Source organism: Petromyzon marinus, chromosome 39, assembly GCF_048934315.1.
Source record: "Petromyzon marinus isolate PM22_M1 ecotype Great Lakes invasive population chromosome 39, UKy_Petmar_22M1.pri1.0, whole genome shotgun sequence".
NCBI lineage: Eukaryota > Metazoa > Chordata > Hyperoartia > Petromyzontiformes > Petromyzontidae > Petromyzon > Petromyzon marinus.
Window position 1 is genome coordinate 5,694,356 of NC_133705.1, and position 25,882 is coordinate 5,720,237.

A 25,882-nucleotide genomic window follows, 5' to 3' on the forward strand; every position below is an offset into this window, starting at 1 on the left:
TACAGGATTCACTCTCCCCAAACTCTCCCTTAACTCTCCCGCCACTCAGCACAGCCCCAGGATTCACTCTCCCGAGCTCTCCCGTCACAGCCCCGGGGGTTCCCTCTCCCCTCCCTCTCGCCAAACTCTCCCCTCACCCGGCACAGCTCCGCTGCTCCGTACTCCCCCTCCCTCTCATCTCCGCTCCCTCTCTACTCCCTCTCTCCTCCCTCTCCCCCTCCTTCTCATCTCCCCTCCCTCTCCCCTCCCTCTCTCCCTCCCTCTCATCTCCCCTCCCTCTCCCCCTCCCTCTCATCTCCCCTCCCTCTCCCCCTCTCATCTCCCTCTCCCCTCCCTCTCCCCCTCCCTCTCATCTCCGTCTCCCCGCCCCTGCGAGAGCGAGCTGGTGGAGGGAAGAGAGTCTCAGTGCAGCGCGGAGAGAGACGGCGGAGACAGAGAGAGAGAGACTCGGGCAGAGTGAGAGAGAGACACAGGAGGAGGAGGAGGAGAGAGAGACAGGAGGAGGAGGAGGAGGTGGGGGAGAGACAGGAGGAGGAGGGGGGAGAGACAGGAGGAGGAGGGGGGAGAGACAGGAGGAGGAGAGAGACACAGGAGGAGGAGGAGGGGGGAGAGACAGGAGGAGGAGGTGGGGGAGAGACAGGAGGAGGAGGAGGTTCTGAGACGCAGGGGAAACGTCAAGGATCGTGGAGCAAAACGTTGGATTTGTCAACTCGGAGCGCATCTCCTCGACAGAGGCTGCAACGTCTCTCCGCCACCCACCGCCCTCACCTCCTCACCCACCGCGCTCACCTCCTCACTCCTCGCCCTCACCTGTGCGGTTCTCCTGCCACACGCCGGGATGCGGCGCGGGTCCTTGCTCCTCGGCTTGGCCGTCGGACTCCTCGCCGCTGCCGCCGTGAGTACAGGGGGCGTCTGGGCGGTCACGGGGTTGTCTGTGATGTCTGAGTGAGCGGAGTAGTCACTAGTGGGTTGTCTGTGATGTCTGAGTGAGCGGGTGGAGTAGTCACTAGTGGATGTCTGTGATGTCTGAGTGAGTGGGTGGAGTAGTCACTAGTGGATGTCTGTGATGTCTGAGTGAGTGGGTGGAGTAGTCACTAGTGGGTTGTCTGTGATGTCTCAGTGAGCGGGTGGAGTAGTCACTAGTGGATGTCTGTGATGTCTGAGTGAGTGGGTGGAGTAGTCACTAGTGGGTTGTCTGTGATGTCTGAGTGAGCGGGTGGAGTAGTCACTAGTGGGTTGTCTGTGATGTCTGAGTGGGTGGAGTAGTCACTAGTGGATGTCTGTGATGTCTGAGAGAGTGGGTGGAGTAGTCACTAGTGGGTTGTCTATGATGTCTGAGTGAGCGGGTGGAGTAGTCACTAGTGGTATCTGTGATGTCTGAGTGAGCGGGTGGAGTAGTCACTAGTTGGTTGTCTGTGATGTCTGAGTGGGTGGAGTAGTCACTAGTGGATGTCTGTGATGTTTGAGTGAGTAGGTGGAGTAGTCAATAGTGGATGTCTGTGATGTCTGAGTGAGTGGGTGGAGTAGTCACAACTGGGTTGTCTGTGATGTCTGAGTGAGTGGGTGGGGTAGTCACTAGTGGGTGTCTGTGATGTCTGAGTGAGCGGGTGGAGTAGTCACTAGTGGGTTGTCTGTGATGTCTGAGTGGGTGGAGTAGGCACTAGTGGGTGTCTGTGATGTCTGAGTGAGTGGGTGGAGTAGTCACTAGTGGGTGTCTGTGATGTCTGAGTGAGCGGGTGGAGTAGTCACTAGTGGGTTGTCTGTGATGTCTGAGTGAGTGGGTGGGGTAGTCACTAGTGGGTGTCTGTGATGTCTGAGTGAGCGGGTGGAGTAGTCACTAGTGGGTTGTCTGTGATGTCTGAGTGAGTGGGTGGGGTAGTCACTAGTGGGTGTCTGTGATGTCTGAGTGAGTGGGTGGAGTAGTCACTAGTGGTGTCTGTGATGTCTGAGTGGGTGGAGTAGTCACTAGTGGGTTGTCTGTGATGTCTGAGTGAGTGGGTGGAGTAGTCACTAGTGGTGTCTGTGATGTCTGAGTGAGTGGGTGGAGTAGTCACTAGTGGTGTCTGTGATGTCTGAGTGGGTGAAGTCGTCACTAGTGGGTTGTCTGTGATGTCTGAGTGAGTGGGTGGAGTAGTCACTAGTGGATGTCTGTGATGTCTGAGTGAGTGGGTGGAGTAGTCAATAGTGGATGTCTGTGATGTCTGAGTGGGTGGAGTAGTCACTAGTGGGTTGTCTGTGATGTCTGAGTGAGCGGGTGGAGTAGTCACTAGTGGTTGTCTGTGATGTCTGAGTGAGCGGGTGGAGTAGTCACTAGTGGTGTCTGTGATGTCTGAGTGAGCGGGTGGAGTAGTCACTAGTGGGTTGTCTGTGATGTCTGAGTGAGTGGGTGGAGTAGTCACTAGTGGGTTGTCTGTGATGTCTGAGTGAGCGGGTGGAGTAGTCACTAGTGGGTTGTCTGTGATGTCTGAGTGAGCGGGTGGAGTAGTCACTAGTGGATGTCTGTGATGTCTGAGTGGGTGGAGTAGTCACTACTGGGTTGTCTGTGATGTCTGAGTGAGCGGGTGGAGTAGTCACTAGTGGGTTGTCTGTGATGTCTGAGTGAGCGGGTGGAGTAGTCACTAGTGGATGTCTGTGATGTCTGAGTGAGCGGGTGGAGTAGCCACTAGTGGGTTGTCTGTGATGTCTGAGTGAGTGGGTGGAGTAGTCACTAGTGGGTTGTCTGTGATGTCTGAGTGAGCGGGTGGAGTAGTCACTAGTGGTTGTCTGTGATGTCTGAGTGAGCGGGTGGAGTAGTCACTAGTGGATGTCTGTGATGTCTGAGTGAGCGGGTGGCGTAGTCACTAGTGGTTGTCTGTGATGTCTGAGTAAGCGGGTGGAGTAGTCACTAGTGGATGTCTGTGATGTCTGAGTGAGCGGGTGGAGTAGCCACTAGTGGGTTGTCTGTGATGTCTGAGTGAGTGGGTGGAGTAGTCACTAGTGGGTTGTCTGTGATGTCTGAGTGAGCGGGTGGAGTAATCACTAGTGGTTGTCTGTGATGTCTGAGTGAGCGGGTGGAGTAGTCACTAGTGGATGTCTGTGATGTCTGAGTGAGTGGGTGGAGTAGTCACTAGTGGGTTGTCTGTGATGTCTGAGTGAGCGGGTGGAGTAGTCACTAGTGGTTGTCTGTGATGTCTGAGTGAGCGGGTGGAGTAGTCACTAGTGGGTTGTCTGTGATGTAGTCATGAGGTGGTCCCGGGATGTTTGTTGGGAGCAGTCGGCGTGCAGTCACGGGATCGTCTCTGCTGGTTGTGCAGTCACGGATGGATGTTTGGGGGGTTGTCCAGTCACGAGAGGGGGGTGCAGCAGTCACGGGGGACGCGGGGGGGGGGGTACCTGGTGGTGTACATCACGCGTGTGTGGTCACGGTGGGGGGGGGGGGGGCTCTGTCTACACGGGGGTGCACTCACGGAGGGCTATGGGGGGCACGAGTGAGTGTGTGTCCGTGTGTCTATATGCGGCAGTGTAGCGGTTTGCGCGCTGCGCTACGAATCATGCGACCCGGGTTTCGATTCCAGCTCAAGGCCAACACCAGTGACGATTATCTGAACCGGTCCTGGGCCACCCCCCTAGGTCGACTCAGCCTCAAACTGAGTACCTGGTACGACGTGAAAAACATCGCCACTATGGAGACAAAGGCGGCCGGGCGTGGTGCTGGCCACCCAAACCCCCTCGTGTGCCGTGCCAGTCTTCATAGCTGCTCGCTAACAACAGCACTTGCCCCAAAAGTCTCTGTAGACTATACGGAGCGTCTTTGTCTTCGTGCGTGCACATGTGTCTCTGCGTGTGTATGTGAGAGGGGGGGGAGTGGTGGTGCAGTGGTTAGCGCGCAGCGCTACGAACCCGGCGACTCGAGGTCGATTCCCGCTCACGGCCATCAACACTGGTGACGATTACTGTATCTGAACCCGGTGCTGTGTGTGCAATCATCGCCACTGGGGAGACAAAGGCGGCCTGGGCGTGGTGCTGGCCACCCATCCCCCCACCCCCCCTCGTGTGCCACAGTGCCGGCCTTCATTGGTGCTCGCGAAACAGCACTTGCCCCAAAACGTCTATGAAGGCTATACGGGGGATCTGTGTTGTCTCTGTGTGCGTGTCTGTGTGTGTGTTTGTGTCGCGATTGGAGGTCACGCTCTCGAAGCAATCGGGAAGCCGTGGGTGGTGGTGGTGAGCGTGGTGGTGAGCGTGGTGGTGAGCGTGGTGCTGAGCGTGGTGGTGAGCGTGGTGCTGAGCGTGGTGGTGAGCGTGGTGGTGAGCGCTCGCCAGATGCCACCGAGCGCTGTTGCCAGCTCAGTCTTCTCATCTGGGGCCAACTTCACCCGCGCCCTTTTTAAATATAGCAGCGTGTGGCCTTCTCTGTGTTCGCGTGTACAAAGACCCCCCACCCCCCTCGCTCCGTGTAGCCGTGTAGTCTTTAACAGAATCTTGGGCAGGGGGCGGGGGGTGTTGTTAGCGAGCACCATTGGGCCAGGATGTGCCAGGGCCATACAAAATATTGTTTTAAGTTGTGTGAACACACGCCCTGGGGAGCCGAGGAGGGAGGGAGGTTATCCTGCAGAATTGTCTCACTTTGCACACACGCGCACACGCGCACACACACGCGCACAACGCACACACACACACGCGCGCACACGCGCTAAGACAAAGATCCCCCCGTGTAGCCTGTAACAGACTGTAGGGGCAAGGGCTGTTCGCGAGTAGCAGCACCTATGAAGGCCGGCACGGCACACGAGGGGGTGGGTGGCCAGCACCACGCCCGACCGCCTTTGTCTCCCCAGTGACGATGTTTACACATCGCACCAGGTACCCATTTGAGGCTGAGCCGACCTTGGGGAGGCCCGGGATCGGTTCAGATAGTCGTCACCGGTGTTGGCCGTGAATGGGGATCGAACTCGGGTCGCCGGGTTCGTAGCGCTAACCGCTACACCACCGCTCCCCACTACTACACACACACATCTACACACACGCACATACACACACCTACACACACGCACAAACGCACATACACACAGCTAAACACGCACACACACACAGCTACACACACACACAGCTACACACACAGCTACACACACAGCTACACACACACACACAGCTACACACGCACACACAGCTACACACGCACACACAGCTACACACGCACACACAGCTACACACACAGCTACACACACGCAGTGGCTCGCAAGCAGCAGCAGCTGGCACCACGTGGAGAGAGACAAGGCTGCTCCTCCTCCTGTCTCTCTCTCACTTGTCCCGAGTCTTTCTGTCTCCGTGTCTCCTGTTCCCCGTCTCTCTCCGCGCTACACTGAGACTCCCTCCCTCTCACCCTCCCTCCGAGTGGTCATGTTTTTATTTTGACCAAAGAAGAGCAACTACTGCCAATTCGGCTCGAAGTGATGAAGCCATCCAGTTGTTGAGGTTTGGTGAATCGTAGCCAGAGTGCCACCCACCCACTCACCCTCACGTGTATATTTGGAGCAGTGCAGAGTTACTCGCTCCACGGTTTGGAGTTGTTCGTGGCCTCAGTTGCACGCATAAGAGAGAGAGGGGGAGAGAGCGCGTAGTCTCTGATTCTCCACTTATGCTACGAGAGCATCTTCCGGCACGACGGGGATCATGGTGACGTTGACGATGGTCGTCGTGTAAGCCCCAGTCAATGTACGTATGTCGAACTTCTTTCGCACCGTACGTAGCCGATCGTGCGAATCGGAGGGTGCTGGGGAAAGGACACCAAAGCAAGCACAAGGAGCAGTTCTCAAGTCATTCGTTTCCGATCGAGACGATTTAGGCCTGCGCAGCTCCAGCGTGGCTTCCGAAATGTCCGAAAGCGCGCCGATGATTACGGCACGAACCTGTTCAAGACGGCACGACACCTCCTCTTATGTTATATTATAAGACAGGGTGCATTACGATATGATATATTATATTACACCCCTCTCTTATATAATAACGGCACGGCGTGTCCAAGACGCTTTGTCCGAGTCCGCGTTCGTGGAGGGACAGGGCAGCCCTGCCACGGCGTGGGTCTGCGGCCTCGCCCGTGCCGGCGGCCGCTCTCTCCCTGCACGTTCGGCACGGACCGACGGCGCGCGCGCGGTGGAGGCCACCGGTGCCAGAAGGCCGCGCGGCCTGCGCCGGGACGCCCCGTGGAGGGCGGCCATCGGGCGCCGCGGCGTCATCTCACCTGGGGGGACGGCCTCGCCGAGTCTCGAGGAGGCTCGAATCTGTTGCGAAAGGGCCCGGGCCCCGCGCTCCACTTTCCATCCGCGAGTGTCGTTTTGGGGGCTCTGCTTTTCGATTTTGTTTGACCCCCGGGATAGGAGTCACCCGGCGCGGGGGCCGGGAGGGGAGCTCACCAAAAATGGCAAAAGCAAAGCGAATATGTTACAGCGAAGAAGCAATTAGAAATTGGGTTACAAAAACAACAACAAATACGGCCACGGGGTCTTGGTTGGTGGCGGTGGTGGCGGTGCAGCGTGGCCCGGTTGGCATGCGTAGCTCGGTCAACGAATTCAACGCGGTGCCCAATTACTCGCCCTCGTCGTGGCCCTGCGGCGCCGGCACCCCTCTGAGTCGTGGGGGCCGCTTGCTGCAGTTGCACCGCCTTCACACTCGACAGCCGCGCCCACTCGCTGGAGACCCCGGAGAAGAGCCACCGCCACATATATAGGAGGGCCTAATGGACGGCAGCTCCACGCAGACCGTTTCAATAATCTATCCTTGTGGCGACCTCTCAGCTCAGGCCTACCACATCTGAATAATTCACAAGTGTCCGTCAGTCACGCTGCGGTGCCTTGCATCTCAGTTCCAACCAGGCTCAAGCCCCGCTTAGCTTCTGAGGTCCGATAAGACCAAGGTGCCTTGCCGGGCGATTTTGCCACGACTTACCGTGAATCCCAGACCGTACTTGGACTTGTGCCGAGCTCGCCGTGAATACCCCGGCTCAGACAAGAGGCCCAATCCACCCTCGTCCCCCTTGAACGCGGAGCGTAGGTTGGCCCGCTGCTCCTCTTCAGCCTAAACCGATGAAACGTCCTGGACAGGCCCAGCGGTGTGGCTTCCCTGCAAGGCTCGTGAGAACATCTGGAAATTGTCGTGGGTTCAAATAAAATTTTGACTTCCACGTTCAATTCATGCTGCAGGCAAAGTGGCGGGGCTTCCTGAGCAGTGGGCGGGGCCACCTGAGCAGTGGGCGGGGCTACATGAGCATTGGACGGGGGCAACCTTAGCAGTGGGCGTGAATACTTGACCAGTGGGCGTGGTTACCTGAGCAGTGGCGTGGCAACTTGAGCAGTAGGCGCGGGTGCCTTAGCAGTGGGCGTGGCTGCATGAGCAGTGGGCAGGGCCAACTTGAGCAGTGGGACAGAGCTGGGGAGGAAACCACTGTCACTGCGTTGGGGCGGTGCTGGTGGTTGAGTGGGCGTGGCTATGCAAAAGTAGGCGGGGCCGCAGGAGGCAGGGGCTGCGAGCTCAGGCATGGGCTGTCCCGGTTCCTGGAGACGTTCCCAATAAGCGGCATAGCTCACCGAGTGTGCAGGCAGTGAAACTGCACTTGGGGGGGGGGGGGGTCGTGAGGCGGAGGGGCCCAGGCGCTGGAATTGGCCAGGGGGGCACTGATTTATTCCCCGCACCAAGGCCGATGCTGACCACGTCACGCCACTGGTGGGTGAATTATGGATATACTTTTTCTATTGATTACTTGACAATTTTTTGAGTCGCTCAGAACTCAGGAGGCCTGAAAGGGCAGACCTTCATTTTAACTGGGCACACCACGTCCTGTATGCCTCTCGCTCTGCCTGCGACTACGAGTCGCGTGGCGCCTACTCACGGTGGTGAGAAATTTACTACCTTGCCTGGTACGCAGGAGGTCGTGGGTTCGATCCCGACCCTGATGCCTGCTGCTGTATATTTGGAGTTTGCGTGTCTCTCTCTCTCTCATCATCATCACCGTGGCTATGAGACGTTAACTACCTCGCCTGGTACGCAGGAGGTCGTGGGTTCGATACCGACCCTGATGCCTGCTGCTGTATATTTGGAGTTTGCGGTGTCTCTCTCTCATCATCATCATCATTACGGTGGCTAGGAGATGTTAACTACCTCGTCTGGTATGCAGGAGGTCGTGGGTTCGATCCCGACCCTGATGCCTGCTGCTGTATATTTGGAGTTTGCGGTGTGTCTCTCTCCTCGTGGTCGCATGGATCTTTTTCCGGGTCCTCCGGTTTTTCCCTCCACATTTAGAATCAACGTGCATTTAGAGAATTTGCCTGCCATACATTTCGACGTGATAAGCCACTTTGTTGAGCTATCATTTGTGGCCAGGTCGCTTCTGACAAAAGAGCCATGCAGCTCAGTGGGCCTTACCTGATAAAATAAAAAAAATAGTTCAGTTGAGAAGTTTCTACTCCAGTCTACCAGCGATCCGGATAATATTCAGTGAAGCCCTGCTTGAGAGTGATTTGCTATCAAAGTGTGCAGACGGTGCAACTGCCCTGGGGCGGTGCTGAGTAATGTGCACAGCGGTACCCGAGCCTCCGAGCTACAACAAAGCCAGGACGCATCGGGGGGAGGAGGATATCGCAACGATTCCGGGGGAGGGGAGGACTACGCAGGACTGTGATGTCTCGAGTGAGTGGTGAATTATTATGATTGCGCCTCTGACAGAAAGCAGAGTCTTCAGCGTCCCGGGAAGACTTGCAGACTTCACAAGGCACCAGCTGCCTCCTCCTCCTCCTCTTCCTCCTCCTCCTCCTCCTCAGAGGACGATGATGGGAAAAGCAGAATAGATCACGCCTCCTTCCCATGTCTCCACGTGCTTTATTTTTCTTGCTATTTTAATTCTCACATAACATCAGCCGCACGGCGACGCTGGGAGTGCATGTTATTACTATTATTTTTTATCTTTGTCATCAAGATGCATTCGGTTACAATGCAAGCAAAACTCTGGACTGGTTTCTACTTTCAGTGTCTCATCGGCAGTCGCTTGAGCCGACCAACTCTGGTAAACTGGGTAACTCGGACAGGTGGCAACAGCGGGCAGCAGGGCCTGGCACTGGGCAGTGGCAGACTGCAGTTTAAACAACAACAACAACAAAGACACAATCGCTGAACCCTGGCCCAAAACGTCAAGCGGGCAGCGATCAAAACAACGCCGTTACCAAAGTTGTGAACGGGCAAGGGGCCACGGAGCGCAAAACGCGCTTCCAGAGACACCCCGAACACGGTTTGCTGCTCGTGAGCAGCCAGAGCTCTGGAGGAACACGAGAGGCGACTGGCGTGCGAGAGGGGCAGAGGGAGGGGTCGGTGGTGCGGTGGCTTCCCGGTGCGACCGGGCGGCATTCGATGCCGGCGAATCCGAGACGTCCCGCATTCTGGGAAGGCAACGCGCGCGAGCGCGGTGCACAGGAAGTATTGAGATACTGCGTGCCCGCAAAACCGGGCAGAGCCTCACTCTGGATACGCGTTCCCATAAAGGGGGCAGGGTGCGTGGGAATACATTGACTGGGGGGACTCATTAATGCAACTCCCCCCCCCCACCCCCCCAACATCTCACCCCTCTACTAGATCCGGACCATACCAACTACACCTGAGTGCAAAGTGGGGGGGGGGGGAGGGGGTCGATCACGAGCATTGACTCGTAAATGAGCATCGCTTTGCCTGTTGGGCCTCTCGGTAAAGTCACGTTGATAGGCTCACATTGACGCAAATAAAATAAGCAAAAAACGACGACGTTTCGATCACAACACAAGCGATCGTCATCAGGAGGCAGACAGAGGGGGAAAACTGCTCAAAGTGGACTGTGTTAAAGGTGGCCCCTGGAGGCCTTTAGTTCGGGCCGCTAACGTGCGCCCCCCCCCCCCACGACGAGTGAAAACAGCCCCCCATCGCAGGCGATGTGGCGGCCCTCGCACCGATGACGTCTCATCGCCGTACGTGCCCCCCCCCCCCCCCCTTAAAAGATGAGTGTTAAACAGCGATACACGCAGACTACGCGCCGCGGTAAAACATGTCCGTGGTTTTTACCGGGAACGACGGAAGTCCGGTTCAGATTTTTTTCTCTCCCACCTGGGGTTGGTTCCTCCGGCCCAATTCCACTCCTGGGGTATTGGCTCGGATCTGTGCAGCAGATGCGGAGCATTGGCGCTGCCCGGTGCTGCCCGGCGCTGCCCGGCGCCGCCATTCCTCAAACAGTGAAGGTCAAGAGGTCGTTCACGGGCCAATGCTGTTGATGTCACTGCCGCTCGACGTCGCCGTTTGTTGAATAATGATCACGGTCGTTGTGACCGTCGCTGTTTGGTGCTGAACAGCGTCAGTCGTGCACACCGTGTCTCACACCGTGTCTCTCACCGTGTCTCTCACCATGTTTCTCTCACCGTGTCTCACACCCCGTCTCTCTCACCGCGTGTCTCTCACCGCGTCTCTCACTGTGTCTCTCACCGCGTCTCTCTCACCGCGTCTCTCACACTGCGTCTCACACCGCATCTCTCACCGCGTCTCGCACCGCGTCTCGCACCGCGTCTCTCACACCGTGTCTCTCACACCGCGTCTCACACCGCGTCACACCACCGCGTCTCGCACCGTGTTTCTCACACCATGTCTCTCACACCGCGTCTCACACCACCGTGTCTCGCACCGTGTCTCTCACATCGTGTCTCTCACACCGTGTCTCTCACACCGCGTCTCACACACCGTATCTCACACCGTGTCTCTCACACCGTCTCTCACACCGCGTCTCACACCGTGTCTCACCGCGTCTCTCACCGTGTCTCTCACCGCGTCTCACACCACGCGCTACACTGGTTCACAAACACACGGAGGGACGCACACAGGACTCGGGTGTTTTTCAGCCGTATTCATGACCGATTACACGCGTGGGAGGAAACCGGAGTGCCCGGAGAAAACCCAGCCCGTACAGAGGGAACGGCTGTAGGTGAGTCCACGCTTTGCCTGACCGCCTTCTTGCGGCGAGCCAGGGGGTGCGGCTGCTTCTCGACGGCCCACCCAAGGAAGGGAGTTTCACAGCATTCGTGCGGCGATTCACCAACGCTCGCTGCTGCCCCCACAGTACTCGGTTACATGCAGCCACGTGCGGCGTGGCCATTGCCACCGCCACCACCACCACCGCCACCACCGCTGCCACCACCGCTGCCACCACCGCCACCACCACCGCCACTGCCACCACTGCCACCACCGCGACCACCGCCACCACCACCGTAGCCTCCACCACCACCACCGCCGCCACCGCCACCACCGCCAACACCACCACCGCCACCACCGCCACTACCACCACCGTCACCACGGCCACCACCGCCGCCGCCACCACCGCCACCACTGCCACCACCGCCGCCACCAACACTGCCACCACCGCCGCCACTACCACCGCCACTGCCACCACCACCGAGACCGTCACCGCCGCCACCACCGCCGCCACCGCCGCCACCGCCACCACCGCCACCACCACCACCACCACCGTTGCCACCACTGCCGCCACCGCCCGTCCGGTTTCCTTCCTCCTCCGCGAGGCTGCGGTTTCCTGATTGTTTCGTTTCGGTGGCGGTTTTGTTTTGCTCCGCCCCGCCGGGAGGTTTCGGATTTAGCGCGTCGAGCGAAACGTCGGACGTCGGACGCCGCGGTACGACCCAAACGCGCACGGCGGTTATGCCGCTAAGTAGCAGGCCGCCAACAGCGACCCTGCAGGAGGTCCGGAAGCTGTTGCGGGATTGACGCCCGGCTTCTAAGGACCGAACAATCTCAGAGTCCCCGATCTGACAGCCACACCACCACCAACCAACGTGGCTTTGGGAATTACCCTTGCGACGCAGTCAACACGTCCATGAAGGACCACTCTTCGAAGGTCACCACTGTCCTCCGTGGCTTTAAGGCCTCTTGTAATGTGTTTTGCATGACCTTCAAGGACCGCGGTCGCAATCTCGCCACCACTCCCATCGTTATTACCACCACCGCCATGATCACCTTCATAATCATCGCCACCACTGTCATCACGAACACCAACAGCATCACCACCACCATCATCACCATCATCATCACCACCATCATCACCACCACCACCACCACCATCATCACCACCATCATCATCATCATCACCATCATCATCATCACCAACACCATCATCACTAACACCACCACCATCATCACCAACACCACCATCATCACCAACACCACCATCATCACCAACACCACCATCATCACCAACACCACCATCATCACCAACACCATCACCAACACCACCACCACCAACACCACCAACACCACCACCACCATCATCACCAACACCACCATCATCATCACCACCACCACCATCAGTTCTTAAAAAATGACCACCCCCTACACCCTGCACTCACGTCCCCCACCCATCAAGACCCCCTCCTCCCGCTCCTCCCCCTCCTCCACGTCCTGCTTACATCTCCTGCGCTTTCTTGTCGCATTAACTTGTGAACCTTCAGCTTTGTTTACCCGCTCCTGTCACGAGCTTTCTACGCGTTCCGCGGGCCACGCGCGTACGCACGCACACAAAGATAACAAAAGACAAAGATCCCCCGTGTAGCCTGTAACAGACTGTAGGGGCAAGTGCTGTTAGCGAGTAGCACCTGTGAAGGCCGGCACGGCACACGAAAGGGTGGGTGGCCAGCAACTACGCTCCTGCGCTCACAAGGACCCTTCTCTCGTCCTGTGTCCCTTCTCTCGTGGTCCTGGAGCCATGCGGTAACGCAGAGATTCCCTCGCATGTCCTCTAATTTACCCTCCACCACCACCACCACCGCTGCTGCCCCCGCAGCATTTAGACAAATCCGCTTTGTCAGTGACGGGCGATGCCGCCGTGAGATGCGAGAACTCTCTCTCTCTCAAAAGGGCTGATTCACACACAGATCGGCGGGGGGTGTGTGTGGGGAGTCTTTGCAGCTGTGCTTGCTGGAATTGTGTATGTGGTTGGCCGAGGGGGGGTTGCGGAGGGGGGCGGTAGACGTGGGCAGGCATTCCTACACAGCTGGAGCGATGGCTTGTAGCGTCTTGGAGGGTTACAGTGTCACTTCTGGTCCCCGAGTAAAATGGTCACATTGTTACCGCACGGGGGGGGGGGGGGTGATGCGCGGGGCGTGGGTATGGATGGTGATGCGGTGGAGCTCTGCCGGATAATTCTGGCGTTGGTGAATGTGGTGGCGGTGATGGGTGGTAGTGGGGAGGATGAGGTGGTGATGGGGAGGAGGAGGAGGAGGTGGTGGTGATGGAGAGATCAAGGCAGCAGCCAGGACGTGGTGTTGACCACCCCCCACCTTGTGTACAATGTCGGCCTTCGTAGTTGCTCGCTAACAGCGCTTGCCCCAAAAGTCTATTGAAGGCTCTTTGTAGTGGGGCGGCGGGGGGGGGGGGTCTTAGTCTTTGATGTGTGGTGGTGGGCATGGGAATTGTGGTGATGGTGCGCAGGAGTATATTGGAGGTGGTGGTTTCTGTGGTGCGTGATGGACTCGTGGTTGTGGCGCTGGCGTGGGTGGGGCTCGGTGTTGGAGAGCGGCAGTGGTGCTGTCTCGTGGTGGCGGTGCAGGCTGTGATGTGCGCGTCTGACTGGTGCAAGTGGTGTGCGTGGGACAGGTGGTGGTGTGCGTGGGTCAGGTGGTGGCGTGCGTGGGACAGGTGGTGGTGTGTGTGGGACAGGTGGTGGTGTGTGTGGGGCAGGTGGTGGTGTGCGTGGGACAGGTGGTGGTGTGCGTGGGACAGGTGGTGGTGTGCGTGGGACAGGTGGTGGTGTGCGTGGGACAGGTGGTGGTGTGCGTGGGGCAGGTGGTGGTGTGCGTGGGGCAGGTGGTGGCGTGCGTGGGGCAGGTGGTGGTGTGTGTGGGGCAGGTGGTGGTGTGCGTGGGGCAGGTGGTGGTGTGCGTGGGACAGGTGGTGGTGTGTGTGGGGCAGGTGGTGGTGTGCGTGGGGCAGGTGGTGGTGTGCGTGGGACAGGTGGTGGTGTGCGTGGGGCAGGTGGTGGTGTGCGTGGGGCAGGTGGTGGTGTGTGTGGGGCAGGTGGTGGTGTGCGTGGGGCAGGTGGTGGTGTGCGTGGGGCAGGTGGTGGTGTGCGTGGGGCAGGTGGTGGTGTGTGTGGGGCAGGTGGTATTGTAGTGGTTAGCGCTACGCTGCGCTATGAACCTGGCGACCCGGGTTCGATTCTCGCTCACGGTCAACACCGGTGACGATTATCTGAACCGGTCCCGGGCCTCCCCTGGGTCGACTCAGCCTAAAATGAGTACCTGGTGCGGTGTGTAGTAATCATCGTCACTGGGGAGACAAAGGCGGTCGGGCGCGGTGCCGGCCACCCATCCCCTCGTGTACCGTTCTGGTCTTCATAGGCACTCACTAACAGCACTCTCCCCTACAGTCTATTAAGGCTACACGGGGGATCTTTGTCTTTTCGGTGTGCGGTGATAGTGGTGGGGTGTGAGGCTTCCGTCGGCGGTGGTGGCGGTCGGCCAGAGGCTACGGCCGCCGTTCACGCCGCGGCGGCTGATTTACGTTCGCCGGCGCGCATTCCTGGAAAACATTGCCCCGACTTTATTTGGCCACGGCAGCGAGGGGATGCAACGCGCGGCACGCCGATCGCCGCGTGTATTTATTCAGCGAGAGCCGCCGCTTCTGAGCACGCGGCGGGCGGAACCGCGTCGCGTGCGCCGACGTTTCGCGGGACCCCGAGGGCTCCGTGCGGCCACGACCGCCGAGCGGAGGACCGCGGTCGCTCGCCGCGATGGGGCACGCCCCCCCCCCCCCCTTCCCATCGAGCGACGCCCCCTCTTGACCGGGGCGGCCGAGCGAGGTGAACCGCGTCGACGCGATTTTGCCGGAGTCGCCGGCGGAATCCCGGACGAGAGTTTGGCCCGAAGGGCCGCGTGGGAAATCGGGGGGAGGCGGGGGGGGGGGGGTCCGACGGCCCCCCCCCCCCCCTCGGAAAGCAGCGGTGGCGGCGATGTGAGGATTTGGCGATCAAGTGCGGGCCGAAAGGTTCCAGACTTTGTGTGTTTTTAAAGGAGGGTTGAAAAATAATAATAATAATACTAATAATTAAATAAAGGTTGCTGAATGTCTATTCCTGAAAGAGAGAGGGGCCCTTCCCTGGACTCGGCCTCAAAGCCACAAATAGCGACTCTGCTGAGGTGACTGACATCACCGCATTCCTGCTCCAAGCTCGGCCCTCTGCTGCCTGCCACCCAACACGGCCAATCTGTCCCCAAGTTAGAAACAGCTCCCTGCTGCACTCCCAGCACACACATACACACACCCAGCACACACACACACACACCCAGCACACACACACACCCAGCACACACATACACACACCCAACACACACATACACACACCCAGCACACACCCAGCACACACACACACTCAGCACTCACACACCCAGCACACACATACACCCAGCACACACATACACACACCCAGCACACACATACACACACCCAGCACACACATACACACACCCAGCACACACATACACACACCCAGCACACACATACACACACCCAGCACACACACACCCAGCACTCACATACACACACCCAGCACACACCCACCCAGCACACACATACACACACACACAGCACACACATACACACCCAGCACACACACACCCAGCACACACATGCACACACCCAGCACACACAAACACCCAGCCAACACATACACACACCCAGCACACACCCAGCACACACATACACACACCCAGCACACACACATCCAGCACTCACATACACACACCCAGCACACACACACCCAGCACACACATACACACCCAGCACACACATACACACCCAGCACACACCCAGCACACACACACCCAGCACATACACACACCCAGCACACACATACACACACCCAGCACACACACAAACACCCAGCCAACACATACACACACCCAGCACACACACACCCAGCACTCACACACACCCAGCACACACATACACACACCCAGCACACACACACCCAGCACACACACACACCCAGCACACACACACACACACCCAACACACACACCCAGCACACACACCCAGCATATACATACAACCAGCACTCACACACACTCAGCACACACCCAGCACTCACATACAACCAGCACTCACACTCAGCACACACGCACACAACCAGCACACATACAACCAGCACTCACACACACATACAACCAGCACACACACACCCAGCACACACATACAACCAGCACTCACACACACATACAACCAGCACACACACACCCAGCACACACACACACACACCCAGCACACACATACACCCAGCACACACACACACACACCCAGCACACACACACCCAGCACACACACACACACACCCAGCACACACACACACACACCCAGCACACACCCAACACAAACACACACATCCAGCACACACACCCAGCACACACACCCAGCACCCACACACACCCAGCACACACACACACCCAGCACACACACACACTCAGCACTCACACACCCAGCACACACACACACCCAACACACACATACACCCAGCACACACATACACCCAGCGCACACACATACCCAGCATTCACACACACCCAGCACACACACACATCTAGCACACACACACATCCAGCACACACACACCCAGCACACACACACACCCAGCACACACACACACACACATCCAGCACACACACACACACCCAGCACTCACACACACACCCAGCACTCACACACACACACCCAGCACTCACACACACACCCAGCACACACACACCCAGCACACACACACATCCAGCACTCACACACACCCAGCACACACACACACACACCCAGCACACACCCAGCACACACACACACACCCAGCACACACACACACACCCAGCACTCACACACACCCAGCACACACACACGCACACCCACCCAGCACACACACACACCCAGCACACACACACCCAGCACACACACACATCCAGCACTTACACACCCAGCACACACACACCCAGCACACACACTCCCACCACACACACACACACTCCCACCACACACACACTCCTACCACACACACACACACTCCCACCACACACACACACTCCCACCATACACACACACTTCCACCACACACACACACACTCCCACCACACACACACTCCCACCACACACACACTCCCACCACACACTCCCACCACACACACACACTCCCACCAAACAAGCACACACTCCAACCACACACACTCCCACCACACACACACGCTCCCACCACACACACACACACTCCCACCACACACACACACACTCCCACCACACACACACACTCCCACCACACACACACACACTCCCACCACACACACACACTCCCACCATACACACACACACTCCCACCACACACACACACTCCCACCACACACACATACACACTCCCACCACACACACACACACTCCCACCACACACACTCCCACCACACACACTCACACCCTACACCATGCGTCCACTCGGCACCCCATCCAAGGCGTTACCTGGACCCAGTGTAACCAACGCTTACACAGAGCCAACCAGACGTCCTGGTTTGGCTACGAGGGTTTATGTGATTTCACAATGTCTGGTATGTATGCATGTTGAGCTTCTGAGAGCTTTTCTGAGAAAATCGGGAACTGTTTTGCCAGTTTTCAAAAGTTCGACTGCCGCGCAATCGATGGCAGTGGTGGCATCAACATCTGCAGAACGTGAAGAACCAGTGGCATCTACATCTACAGGAGATTATACAACGTGTAAAGCCATTTCCCGTATTTAGTGTAGATACCGTAACAACATGTTTGGAATCAACAGAAGTAAAGTTGGACTTACGAACAGACCTCTGGAACCTAGCTCGTTCGTAAGTAGAGGAATCCCTGTATCGGTTGGTTGAGCCTCCCAGAAAAATTGGTTACCGTTATATACTGACACCACCAGCACTACACCGAAGACAAAGATCCCCTGTGTAACTTTAACAGACTGTTTGGTTAGGTTGATGTTTCCACACCTCACCCCGAAACCAATTTAAAAAGGCTGAGTTGACCGAGGGCGGGTCCAGGATCGGTTCTGATGATGTTGGCCATTTGAAAGTCGAGCCCGGATCGCCGCATCCGTAATGAAGTGTGCTAACTACTGCACCACTCCTACACTCACTCGAACGCACAAAGACATAGCTCCCCCCATATAGCTTCTTAGCAGATTCTTGGGGCAAGTGCTGTTGGAGACCCCCTATGAAAGCTGGCACGGCGCATGCGGAGGTGGGTGGCTAACACCACGCCCGACCGCCTTTGTCTCCGCAGTACTGATGTTCCCACACCAGGTACTTATTTAAGGCTGCGTTAACCTAGGGAAGGCCCAGGGCCAGCTCCATTTTTTTCCCCCACTGTTATTGGTACGCGAGCAGCAATCGAACTCGGGTCGCCGGGTTCATATCACAGTGCACCAACCACTGCGCTACGCACACCGCATCCTCTGTTCAGTGCAGTCAGTCTGCAAAGTGAGCTGTCAGATGTGGTTGGGGCTGAGGTGGAATTGGGTAGGGAGGAGAGAGGGGGGGCATTAAGATGGAGGGGAGGAAAGCGATGTGGCATGGACATGTTTGCATAGAACCCGACAACCCGACACATGTACGGGGTTTGTTAAAGGGTGGCTGGAATGCCCACCCGCCCGCCCGCTTGCTCACTCGCTCATCCGCCCGTTCACTCTGTTGACTCTTGGAAACTGCACAAGGGACAAGGGACCCCTGTGTGTGTGTGGGAGGCACCGGAAAGCTGGCATCGCCCGTGCTAGCACGCACGTAGCCCACGCACGTAGCCCACGCACGTATCCCACGCACATACCCCATGTATGTAGCCCACGCACGTACCCCACGCACGTAGCCCACGCACGTACCCCACGCACGTAGCCCACGCACGTACCCCACGCACGTAGCCCACGCACGTAGCCCACGCACGTACCCCACGCACGTACCCCATGCACGTACCCCACGCACGTACCCCATGCACATACCCCACGTATGTAGCCCACCACACGTATGTAGCCCACCACATACCCCACGTATGTAGCCCACCACATACCCCACGCACTGCAGCCGCACCAGCGGGGCCAAGCGACCCCCACATCGGCCGCCGCACCACCTGGCCGTGTTGCACGGTCACCCCGCTGGGGGCAGAACTCGGCCGCACCGATCGACCGCGCCGCACCAGGACCCGTGCCACCACACCACCGCCGGGACCCATAGACCCACACATGCCGGGGCTTCATGGAGCCATCACAATCCCCAATCAGCCATCGCAATCCCTGATCTCCCATCACAATCCCCGATCACCCATCACAATCCCTGATCTCCCATCGCAATCCCCGATCACCCATAGCAATCCCTGATCTCCCATCACAATCCCCGATCACCCATCACATTCCCTGATCTCCCATCACAATCCCCGATCACCCATAGCAATCCCTGATCTCCCATCACAATCCCCGATCACCCATCACAATCCCTGATCTCTCATCACAATCCCCGATCACCCATCACAATCCCTGATCTCCCATCACAATCCCTGATCTCCCATCACAATCCCTGATCTCCCATCACAATCCCGGATCACCCATAGCAATGCCTGATCTCCCATCACAATCCCCGATCACTCATCACAATCCCTGATCTCCCATCACAATCCCCGATCACCCATAGCAATCCCTGATCTCCCATCACAATCCCCGAACACTCATCACAATCCCTGATCTCCCATCACAATCCCCGATCACCCATAGCAATCCCTGATCTCCCATCACAATCCCCGATCACCCATCACAATCCCTGATCTCCCATCACAATCCCCGATCACCCATCACAATCCCTGATCTTCCATCACAATCCCTGATCTCCCATCACAATCCCGGATCACCCATAGCAATCCCTGATCTCCCATCACAAACCCCGATCACCCATAGCAATCCCTGATCTCCCATCACAATCCCCGATCACCTATAGCAATCCCTGATCTCCCATCACAATCCCCGATCACCCATAGCAATCCCTGATCTCCCATCACAATCCCTGATCTCCCATCACAATCCCTGATCTCCCATCACAATCCCCGATCACCCATCACAATCCCTGATCTCCCATCACAATCCCTGATCTCCCATCACAATCCCCGATCACCCATCGAAAATCCCCAAACTCCCATCACAATCCCTGGTCGCTATCGCGGTCCCTAATCGCTCGGTCGACTCGGCTTCAAACGTGGTACCCGGTGCCGAGTATGACCATCGACACTGGGGAGACAAAGCCGGCCGGCCGGCCGGCCGGGCGGGCGTGGCTCTGGCCACACCACCACATCGCGCGCTGTGTCGCCCTTAATAGGTGCCCCGCCAGCAGCACGTGCGCCGTCGAAGTCTACACGGTGGGGTGGGATGGTGGTGGGGGGGGGTCTCTGTCTGGTTGCGTGCGCCGCTCTCCGCCGTTGGCGAGTCAGCTGTCCCCCACCCTTAATCCCCGTGAGGACGCCGCTGTATAAGCAGCGGCGGCGGCGGCAGCAGCAGCAGCAGCCTTACTGCGCGTAGTCGGTGGCGGCAGCTGATGCATCGCTGCCCGCTGCCGGCCACCTTAATCCCTGGGGACAATCGGCGCCGGCGCTGGGAAGAGAGAGGGAGGGAGGGACCACCCCGGGGCGGTTTGTGCCGTGGGACGCGCCGGGAGGTCGCCGCTCGGTCGATCTTCGCGCAGGAATGCCGCGGTGGCCGCTGGCGCGCGGCGGTGGCGGTGGTGGCGGTCGACGGCGCGAGAATGCGCAGGCGGTGCGACTGCGCCAAGCAGCCCCCGGGCGCGCTGAGGTTAACGGCACGAGGCTGGGGCACATTGGACGGAGCGGTGTCCTCCACGCAGCCATCCCTTGCGCCGGGGTCTGCGGCAATCCACGCGATGCGGCTGAGAGCCATCGGCGTAGATGGCGCGACGGTGGCCAGATGTTCACTCCCTCTCCTGGTGTGCAGGGGGTCGTGGGTGCGATCCGGACCCTCACGCCTGCTGCTGTATATTTGGAATTTGCCTGTCTCTTTGCACGTGTTTTAAACAAGCGTTTAGAGTATTTGGCAGCTGTAAATTCCCACATGATAAGCCACTAAATTGAGCTTTAATTTGTGGCCAGGTCGCTTCTGAAAAATAGCTATATGGCTCGGCCGGTCTTACCTGTTAAAATAGAAAGTTTAATAGTTTAAATAGATTGAGATCCATAGGCTCACATATTTACCCATATACTTATGCAGAAGCCTTTAAAGTACGACCTATAGACGAACAAAGGACCCATAGACTAATATAGCACCCAGAGACTCACATTGTACCCATCCACTGACGCAGTCTTATGTTGTGGGTTCTTGGCAAAAGGCATTTCACCGTTGGAACCCTATCGTGCCTGAGTCTGGCTCTGGGATCCTTTGGCAATAACCCTACAAATTCTAATGGTGTCTTAGTCTAACCGCTGCATTATTGCATCAGGCGGAGTGTATGTGTGTGCCCGTGTGTGTATTTACGAATACACAATGTATTTACGAATATATGCAAGGTCGATTTATCCTTAAACGAGTACCTGGTGTGGTGTGTATAACACATCAAAGGCGGCCTGGCGTGGCGCTGGTCACACTAACCGCTCGTGTGCTGTGCCAGCCTTCATAGTCGCTCGCTTAACAGCAATTGCCCTAGCAGCCTGTTGAAGGCTCCACGGGGGATCTACGACTACGTACGAGTGGTGACGGCTGTGCCTTGTCACGCAGGCGTGCTCGTCTGTGCATGTATGGAATATAAATATGATTTGCGTCACGGGAGCTGTCGGCTCTCTCGCGACGGACACGACGAGTTAATATAGACGATGTTTATATGGAGCTATCGGGTCATGCGGGGGGCGTCTGTGGAAGCCCTGGAGTCACGGCCGCCTGCGTGTGAGTGACTCAGTGAGTGCGAAGTGACGGACAAATTTCAAGGCCCGTTGGCTTTCTCCCCGCGCCATTACTCTGGCAATTCATAGGCAATTTCTGGAACCGTTCCTGGGCCATTTCTGGAACCATTCTCCCCGGGCCATTTCTGGAACCATTCTCCCCGGGCCATTCTTGCATAGACGTTTGTGGAACCAATCCTGGGACATTCCTGGTCCACTTCTGGACCATTCCTGGGCTATTTCCACAGCCATTCCAGGGCCCTTCCAGATACATTTTGAAGCCAATCCTGGGCCATTTCTGGGGCCGTTCCTGGACCAAATCCGGGCCTGCAGAACCTTATTTCGCAGTGGTAAAAGCAATGTACGAGTGTTGCGTATGGCCGTCTGTCCAGCTGAATTATTTAATTATCGAAGCGTTCCAATACGCGACCGATTATCGGTTCGATCGCTCGACTCGTGAGATCACACGCGATCGGTACCTATGTGGTGCAGGCTGGCACGGCTGGTGACGTACACGCGGTGTGCGTTGCGTGTGTCTGAGTCTTATGCGAGGCAGCGGTAGCGTAGCGGTTAGCATGCTGTGCCATGCACCCGGCCATCCGAGTTCAATTCCTGCTCACGGACAGCACCAGTGACGGTTATATGAACTGGTCCTGGGCCGCCACTTGGTCAGCTGTTGCAGACTAAACACAGACAGCGATTGTACGGCACTGTCCTGCGCACGCCTGCACTGCAGGTGGAGCAAACAAAGACAAAGACCCCCCGGAGAGTCTGAACAGTCTTTTGGGGCAAGTGCTGGCCACCCACCTCCTTGGCATACGAGTGGGTGGGTGGCCAGCACCATGCCTGGCCGCCTTTGTCTCCCCGGTGGCGATGTTTACACACCACACCAGGTAATAATTTGAGGCTGAGTCGACCTAGGACAGGCCCCGGATCGTTTCAAGTAATCGTCACTGGTGATTATTTGAACGCACACACACACGCACGCACACAGCAGTTGACATCCCTTCCCTGGGCAGTGCCATCCCTCACCAAAAATTAAATGGTGACCAACCCCCAGCCCAGAGTTAACGCAGCACGAGGCTCCCAAGCAGAGAGCACAGCCGCTCGCCACGAGCGTGGGCTACCCGCAAAAGCTCAGGGCAGCAGCGGAGAAGGCCCTGGCGGCTACAGCCTTCCCAGTGCAGCTACCCGGTGTGCAGGCGGTGCAACTTCCCACGAGGTTGGAGAGGCCCTGGCTCCTGGCTACGGAGAGTTGAGCGTGGTGGCATTTTATTATTTGCACCAGGAGGCCCTTGCCAACCTATGCGCCATACCCAGCAAGCGCTAAGTACAGCGGGGGTCTGACCAGCGGGGGTCTGACCACCAGGGTCACCAGGGTCACCAGGGTCAGACCCCCGCTGACTCAAACAATTATGCGTCCACACCCGGCGCACCACATCCAGTATCAAACCCTCGCTGCTATGGCTGTGGCTGCTAGACACGGCGTCGCATACTCCAGTCTATACCAGCGATCCGGTAAAAAAAAAAAGAAATATTCAACGAGGAATGCAGCCCTGGCTTACACCGCTAACCTCCAGCCCTCTACAAGCGGGGGGGGGGGGGGTCTCCCGAATGCTCACGGTGGCCGACCATCGCAGACGTGGGGCTCGGCGCACGACAGAGAGGTTCCCGGTTAGGCCGCGCAGCGGTGGAACGCGAGATGAACGAGAGGCGGTCATAAACGCCGTCTCGGTAGCCGCGCGGCTGACTCACGGCCACGCGCGCCGCACTCGCTCGCCCCGACCCGGAATAACCGCCGGCCCCTCGGGGGTGTTGCCATCATCGCCACAGGAAACGGCGCGGGCAGCTCGGTTGGCACGGGGCACTGCGGGGCGCAGAATAAAAAGGACACCCCCGCCACCCCCCCCCCCCCCCCCCGTTCAATGTCTCACCCCCGATCCTCTTCACAGCTCGGAGCCTTGGCGCTCCGCCGCCACCTCCCTCCCTGCTGGTGCAGTTGCACCGCCTGCGCTACCCCATTGCTACACCGCTGGTCGTGAAGCTGGACCGGGGGGGGGGGGGGGGGCCTCGCCCAGCAGCGTGCGAAGTGGGCGGTGGGAAGCGCGCGGGCAACCCGAGTTCGATTCCCGCTCGCCACCAATAACACCGCCGGCGACTATGTGAACCGGTCTCGGTCCTGGGCCTCCCATAGGTCGACTCAGCCGCAAAAAAAACGAGTACCTCTGATACGGTGTGCATGAAAGAAAAACCCCCCCGTCAATACTGGGGAGACAAAGACGGCCGGGCGTGGTCCAGGCCACACCACCTCATCGTGTACCATTCCATCCTTCAGAACCGCTCGCACTTGCCCCAGCGGTATGTTGAGTCTATATGGGGCCGGGGGGAGCTTTGCCTTTGTTTTGTGCCTTTAAAACTGCTTTTTGTGTTTAGTTTGCTGACCTTCCCTTGCACCTCCGATCATCACGGCTGGCTAAGTGCGGTGCGAAAGAAGTTCAACAAACATACATTGCGTACGCATACGTGTCGTGAGCGATAAAATGACCGAAGGATCTCGAGTGATCTTGAGCAACGCGGCTGACGTGTTGGCAATCACCTACGGGGCACCACCGTGGCTATGAGATGTTAACTACCTCGCCTGGTACACAGGAGGTCGTGGGTTCGATCCTGGCCCTGACGCCTGCTGCTGTATATTTGGAGTTTGCGGTGTCTCTCTCTCATCATCATCACGGTGGCTATGAGATGTTAACTACCTCGCCTGGTACACAGGAGGTCGTGGGTTCGATCCAGGCCCTGACGCCTGCTGCTGTATATTTAGAGTTCGCGGTGTCTCTCTCTCTCTCTCCATCATCATCACGGTGGTCAGGAGATGTTAACTACCTCGCCTGGTGTACAGGAGGTCGTGGGCTCCATCCTGATCCTGACGCCTGCTGCTGTATATTTGGAGTTTGCGGTGTCTCTCTCTCTCATCATCATCACGGTGGCTAGATGTTAACTACCTCGCCTGGTATACAAGAGGTCGTGGCTTCGATCCCGACCCTGATGCCTGCTGCTGCTGTATATTTGGAGTTTGCGGTGTCTCTCTCTCTCATCATCATCATCATCACGGTGGCTAGGAGATGTTAACTACATCGCCTGGTATACAGGAGGTCGTGGGTTCGATCCCGGCCCTGACGCCTGCTGCTGTATATTTGGAGTTTGCGGTGTCTCTCTCTCATCATCATCACGGTGGCTAGGAGATGTTAACTACTTCGCGTGGTATACAGGAGGTTGTGGGTTCGATCCTGACCCTGACGCCTGCTGTATATTTGGAGTTTGCGGTGTCTCTCTCTCATCATCATCACGGTGGCTAGGAGATGTTAACTACCTCGCCTGGTATACAGGAGGTCGTGGGTTCGATCCCGACCCTGACGCCTGCTGCTGTATATTTGGAGTTTGCGGTGTCTCTCTTCCCACGGTCGCGAGGATTTTTCTCCACGCCCTGCGGTTTGTTCCTCCACATTCTAGAATCAACATCGCGTGTTTTAGAGTATTTGGCTGCTATATATTTCCACACGACGATGATGATCCACTTCGTCGGGGCTATCATTTGTGATGGCCAAGTTCCCTTCTGAAAAACAGCTGCGTAGTTCAGTGGCGGGGCCTTACCTGGTAAAATAAAAATACAAAAAAAAACAGTTTAGACTCTCCCGAACGTCCGCACGAGAGCGAAGTGCGTGTGGCGGAGTGGCGGTTACGGAGGGACAGCTGGACACGTGGCTGTTCCAAATGTCTCTCCTCCGCGATCGCCATCATCCCCTGCCGATTGAAGCCGTGGGGCAACAACACGAGATCGCGAAAACCTGCCCCCCTCCCACTTGCCCCTCCCAAGCCTCGTGTCCACGTGACAGCAAGAAAGATAGAGGCGCAGCTTCCTGGGGACTGCCTCGCT

The 25,882-nt window shown here is 57.6% G+C and overlaps 1 protein-coding gene across 10 annotated transcripts in view; it reads left to right on the forward strand.

Moving 5' to 3' along the window:
- The first annotated feature begins 584 nt into the window (after window positions 1-584).
- Window positions 585-25,882, forward strand: part of HSPG2 (heparan sulfate proteoglycan 2) — a 217,452-nt gene continuing 192,154 nt past the window's right edge. For 8 of the 10 annotated variants that reach the window (XM_076072845.1, XM_076072848.1, XM_076072846.1 and 5 more), the window contains exon 1: window positions 585-895. In XM_076072845.1, the coding sequence (XP_075928960.1) occupies window positions 839-895 (57 nt within the window). In that variant the 5' untranslated portion in view covers window positions 585-838. The remainder of the gene's footprint in view (window positions 896-25,882) is intronic. The other 2 variants (XM_076072853.1, XM_076072854.1) reach the window with 1 other exon arrangement.